The sequence below is a fragment of the Gadus morhua genome, chromosome 3 (genome assembly GCF_902167405.1).
Source record: "Gadus morhua chromosome 3, gadMor3.0, whole genome shotgun sequence".
NCBI lineage: Eukaryota > Metazoa > Chordata > Actinopteri > Gadiformes > Gadidae > Gadus > Gadus morhua.
In genome coordinates this window covers 21,909,496-21,915,798 of record NC_044050.1, presented here as the reverse complement: position 1 = coordinate 21,915,798, position 6,303 = coordinate 21,909,496, and the positions used below count along the sequence as shown (strand labels likewise).

General features: G+C 46.7%; 1 protein-coding gene across 1 annotated transcript in view; it reads left to right on the top strand.

The window, feature by feature from the left end:
- The first annotated feature begins 5,376 nt into the window (after positions 1–5,376).
- tmem178a (transmembrane protein 178a) overlaps positions 5,377–6,303 on the top strand; it is a 5,422-nt gene continuing 4,495 nt past the window's right edge. The window contains exon 1 of the mRNA XM_030350846.1: positions 5,377–6,022. Within this exon, the coding sequence (XP_030206706.1) occupies positions 5,527–6,022 (496 nt within the window). The 5' untranslated portion in view covers positions 5,377–5,526. The remainder of the gene's footprint in view (positions 6,023–6,303) is intronic.

Sequence of the window (6,303 nt, the reverse complement as noted above, 5' to 3'; positions counted from 1 at the left end):
AGGAGAGGAAGGGAGTCCCACCTCCAGGTGATGTTACCTGTAGACTGTAAGCTGTGGTAGAGGAGGGTGGAGCTGAACCTGCTGGCTCCATCACCATCGCCCACTCTCCGCGGGGCCCCGGCTCTACGGGGGGGCCCATGTGGGAGGTGGGAAGGCTGCAGAGGACAGCGCTAACGAGCGGAGCTAACGAGGTGTGCAGCAGAACAAGGAGCAGCGGACAGGGTGTATAGGCTGCCAGAGTGTAGGCTGCTGTAGCTGAAGAACAAACGCCTGCTTCTTCCAGCACCAGCAGAACGTACAGGGTTCGGTTCAAAGCCTTGTGTCCTTATCTTTGGCTTCCCAAGCGGAATCTGTTCTAAAAAAATATGTCAAATTCCACCAAGTAACAATAAACTATGCCTGCTTCCTTCCTTAGAGGCAGAGGTTGACGTGTAGCTTATCATATCATCATTATGATTATGAACAATAATGCTAATATTCTTATATCCCTATTATGAACAATAATGACATTATACTGATTTCACCATGATGAACATGAATGAAATTATCCTTATATCACTATTATGAACAATAATGACATTAAACTTGCATCACTATTTTGAGCAATGATGACATTATACTTGTATCACTAATATGGGAAATAATGGCAATATATTTGTATCGCTATTATGAACAATAATGACATTATACTTGTATCACTGAAATGAACAATAATGACAATATGCTTATACTTATATTAATATCATTATTATGAACAATATGAACAACAAAATCAGTTTACTGCTGTTGAAGATGGAGAGGGGAGAGGAAAGGCGAGGAAAGAGGAGAAGAGAGGCGAGAGGAGAGGTGATGAGAGAGGAGAGGTGGTGAGGGAGGAGAGGAGATGAGAGAGGAGAGGAGATGAGGAAGGAGAGGAGAGGAGAGGTGGTGAGAGAAGAGGAGAGAGGAGAGGTGATGATAGAGGAGAGGAGAGAGGAGAAGAGAGGAGGGAGGAGAGGAGAGGAGAGAGGAGAGGAGAGGTGGTGAGGGAGGCGAGGAGATGAGGGAGGAGAGGTAGTGAGAGAGGAGAGGAGAGGAGAGAGGAGAGGAGAGGGGAGAGTAGATAGAGGAGGAGGAGAGAGAGGAGAAATGCCTGTTATGTCACAGTTTTTTTTTAAAGGGCTGCGGTCTCAGTTTGACGTTGTGACTTTGCAGCAGAGAAGAGGTGACAACAATTAACACACACACACACACACACACACACACACACACACACACACACACTCACGCACGCACGCACGCACGCACGCACACACACACACACACACACACACACACACACACACACACACACACACACACACACACACACACACACGTACACACACACACACACACACACACACACACACACACACACACACACACACACACACACACACACACACACACACACACACACACACACACACACACACACACACACACACACACACACACACAGGGAGCCTTTGACCTCTTTGGCCCAGGTTTCCCCTGCTGTTCAACACCTCTACAAAATAACAAGATCACAGTAATATCTTATTAACAATATCAAAATAATGTAATGATAATATTACTATTATTATTAATAATAATAATAATAATAATAATAATGATAATAATAATATAAATAATAATAATATAATAACATGACAAATATAAAGATACATATGAGTCATAATATATTTTAATAACAAATAATACGAATGATACCAGATAAACTACTACATTAATGTATCCGTGGTTCAGCTGCATTCGCTGTCTGTACAGCATGCTAATGATAACACACTTAATTATTCATTCTTATTTAAAGGTAAAGAAAACTGAAGCAACACTTAATTTACTGATGTTCACCCTTAACTTACTGTTATTAGCTCTAGGAGAGGAGAGAGGAGAGAGGAGAGAGGAGAGAGGAGGGAGGAGAGAGGAGAGAGGAGAGGAAAGAGGAGAGATAAGAGGAGAGAGGAGAGAGGAGGGAGGAGAGGAAAGAGGAGAGAGGAGAAGGAAAAGAGGAGAGGAGAAGAGAGGAGAGGAGGAGAGGAGAGGAGGAAAGGAGATGGAGGAGAGGAGAGGGGGGGAGAGGAAAGGAAAAATGAGAAGAGGAGAGGGGAAAGAGAAGGGGATGAGAGGAGAGGGGAGGAGAGGAAAGTGGAGAGAGGAGAGGAGAGAAGAAGGGAGGAGAGGAGAGGGGAGGAGAGAGGAGGGGAGAAGAGAGGAGATGGGAGGGGAGGAGAGGAAAGAGGAGAGAGGAGAGGACTCAAGAGGGGAGGAAAGGGGAGGAGAGGAGAGGAGAGGGGGGAGAGGAAAGAGGAGAGAGGAGAGGAGAGGAGAGGAGAGGAGAGGGGAGGGGGGAGAGGAAAGAGGAGAGAGGAGAGGGGGAGGAGTGGAAAGCGGATAGAGGAGAGGAGAGGGGAGGGGAGGAGAGAAGTGAAGGAGAGGGGAGAGGAGGAGAGAGAGGGGAAAGAGGCGAGAGGAGAGAAGAGAGGAGAGGAGGGGGGAGGAGAGGAGGAGAGAGGAGAGCGGAGAAAAAATAGGAGAGAAGAGAGGAGAGGAGACGGGAAAGAGAATGGGGTGAAGGAGGGGAGAGAGAGGAGAAAGAATTCACACCTGGATTCCGCTTGATGACCTTGAGACACACCCTGGCGCTGGTGGGAAGCAGCACCCTGATATTGATTCGGGGGAGACAGACAGAAAATCAGTCAGCCAGAGACAGACAGACAGTCAGACAGACAGAGACAGAGACAGATAGCAAGATAACGATAACAGATAGTGCGGGAAGACTGGCCTAAGTGGAGTAATAAAATGCCAGTGACACAGCGTGTAAAAGGGTCTTTATTTACCATGGGGCGACGGGGGGGGGATGGGCCGATGAGACGAGGTCATTCCTGAGCTGAGCAGCAGGAGGCGCTGTACCTCTGGGGGACAGGAGCGAGGGTGAGCAGTGGCCCGAAGCAGTGGGTAGAGTAGACCTTCGCTGTTAGCCTCCCGCAAAGGTGTCCCCTGACAGCCTGCTGGTATTAGGCTGACCAGCCCTGGTGTAGCCAATACGATGGCCAATATCCAAAGCAGTCCCCATGAATCAATGGATCAGTTTAGCTGTGGTTCCTTGCGGAAGGGTTTGGGTTAAGGTACGGATACGTTCCTCAACATGTGGGAAACCGCTTCTGGCTGGGGACAGACTGACAGCAAAATCTGTCTGGGCTGGAGTTAGGGAAAGAGAGCTAGAGAGAGTGAGAGAGAGAGAGAGAGAGAGAGAGAGAGAGAGAGAGAGAGAGAGAGAGAGAGAGAGAGAGAGAGAGAGAGAGAGAGAGAGAGAGAGAGAGAGAGAGAGAGAGAGAGAGAGAGAGAGAGAGAGAGAGAGAGAGAGAGAGAGAGAGAGAGAGAGAAATAGATAGTTATAGAAAGGTGGGTGGAGTGATAGATAGATAGATGGATAGATAGATAAATACATAGATAGATAAATAGATAAATTGGGTGGAATGAGAGACAGATTGAATGGTGGGTAGGGTGAGAGGGTGACAGATAGAAAGGTGGATGGAGTGAGAGAGAGTGATAGATAAATAGATAGTTATAGAAAGGTAGGTGGAGTAGATAGAGTTATAGAAAGGTGGGTGGAGTGATAGATAGAAAGGTGGGCGGAGTGTATTCTAGACATTACCATTCCTCTCAGCTCCAGTGTTCCTGGGTATTGAATAATTGATCACAGCGTTAGTGCAGCAGTCAGCAGGGTGAACCATGCTAATGCTATTTAAGGAGCCTGTCTATTCAACTGTTTTCTAAATAAACTCTACAGTAGGCAGCAGCTTGATTTCACCCTCTCACCATCACCCTGTGACCACAACCCTCTCACCATCACCACCTCACTCTCTGACCCTCACAATCTTAACATCACCCTCACCCTCTCTCCAGCCCCCTTTGACAATGACTCTCTCAACGTCACCCTCTCACCCTTTCACCATCAACCTCTCACCATAAATCCTCACAATCACAGTCTCCCCTCTGACCCTAACTCTCTCACTCTTTCTCTCTCTCCCCCTTTCACCCAGACCCTCTCATCAAAACCCTCTCACCCTCTCACCATCACACTCACATCCGGTTAAGGGACTTCTGAAGGGTAGGGGGTAGGGGACCAGGCTAGGGGACTTCTGAAGGGTAGGGGGTAGGGGACCAGGCTAGGGGACTTCTGAAGGGTAGGGGGTAGGGGACAAGGTTAGGGGACTTCTGAAGGGTAGAGGCTTGGGGACCAGGTTAGGGGACTTCTGAAGGGTATGGGGTAGGGGACAAGGCTAGGGGACTTCTGAAGCGTAGAGACTTGGGGACCAGGCTAGGGGACTTCCGAAGGGTAGGGGGTTGGGGACCAAAACCCTGGGCTCCAGTTACAACACAAGCCTCAATTATTCATAAGTTCACAACTGTCATCTCCTCTGCAGGCAGAACGGAGTGAATGACAAGGGAGGCTGAGGGCGATCTCAGAGTGGACGTCTGAGCCTCACCCACACCACCTCAACCTGGGTCCTGTTGTTCTAGGGTTAGGGTTATATTGATCCGGAGTTTGGGCTGTAGTGTTCTGCTGTTAGGGTCCTATGGTTCCACGATTAGGGTTCTGTTGTTCAAGAGTAAGGGTAAACAATATCAGTCCCTTGACATGCCCTTTGACATGGGATCTGTGATTAAGGGCTGGACTAATATAATGGACTGGATTATACGCATCTTTATCTGGATTTATAAATCTGTATATATATGTATACCTATATTTATGAGCTATACATACATCTGGAATTATTTATCCATATTTAGATATATTTAGATTTATTGATTAAGATTTATTAGTTATTGATATATATCTTGATTTATGCATATATATATATATATATATATATATATATATATATATATATATATATATATATATATATATATATATATATATATATATATATATATATATATATACATATATATATATACTTATAAATCCTAATTTATCTTTATCTCTTTTTATATATCTCTATTTATGTAATAACATTTATATGTCTGTAACATAAATCAATTTTTATATATTTTAATATTTATATATTTAAATATATGTATTAATATATACATTTATTAAACGTATTCATATATGTATTCATGAGTTATAGATATATGTATATTTTAGTTTTAGATATCTCTATCAACTTTTAACTGTATTTAGTGTCTTCCGTACATATAGAGAGAAAAGAGGAGCAAAGAGGAGAGGAGAGGAGAGGAGAGGAGAGGAGAGGAGAGGAGAGGAGAGGAGAGGAGAGGAGAGGAGAGGAGAGGTGAGAGGAGCGCTTGGTTTCCAGTCTCCTTGTGCCCTGACGCAGTTGACAGGAGCTAATGAGAGGTGCTGAGGAGGAGGAGGGGGTGCAAGCCGAGGTAAAGCCTGAGATCAGCAGAGCGGGCGGGTGGGGGTGGTGCTCATAGCCTTCCCTCCGCTGATCGGCAGTATAGCGGCTGGAGGAACCGGAGGAGCATGAGGACATGATGAGCCGCGGAGAGCCCATGGCGGGCGGCCAGAGCGACCACCCCAAAACCCGGGGAGAGGTCTCTGCCAAGCCCGGAGGAGAGGTCTCCGCCAAGCGGTGGGCAGCGGTGACGGCGAGCGGCCTCGCCATCAGCGTCGTATCGCTCCTCTTACTGGTCACTGCGATCTTCACCGACCACTGGTACGAGACGGACACGCGCCGGCATAAGGTGAACTGCGACAAACACTCGGACTACAATGACCAGAAGAACCGTGATATGCCCATCTACCACCTGCCGCTGCAGGACAACCACCGGCGAGACGTGGCGCTCATGAAGCCGATCCATGTCGGCAGTCGCGAGGAGGAGCTGCTGGAGAACTGGCGCGCTATCCTGGGGATGGGCATCCTCGAGACGGAGTGCGGCCGCCCGCTGTTCTCCACCTTCTCCGGCCTGTGGAGGAAGTGCTACTTCCATGGCCTGGACGCGGACATTGATAAGCTCATCCGCAAAGGTAATGCATCACCTATCTTTAAACTATAACTATATATCTTACAGTTAATCATATAATAACAATATTCTCATTATCATAATATTGTGTTATGTTATGATAATAACATCGAACTTCGAACTACTGGTTCTATTGGGAGCTTCCCAGTACAACCACTGTCTTCTACTGATTCTACTGGAAGCTTCCCAATAGTGGGAGCTTATAGAACCAAAGTCTGGTTCTACTGGGAACTGCCTACAACCACCATCTGCTGCTGGTTCTACTTGGAGCTTTCCAGTACAACC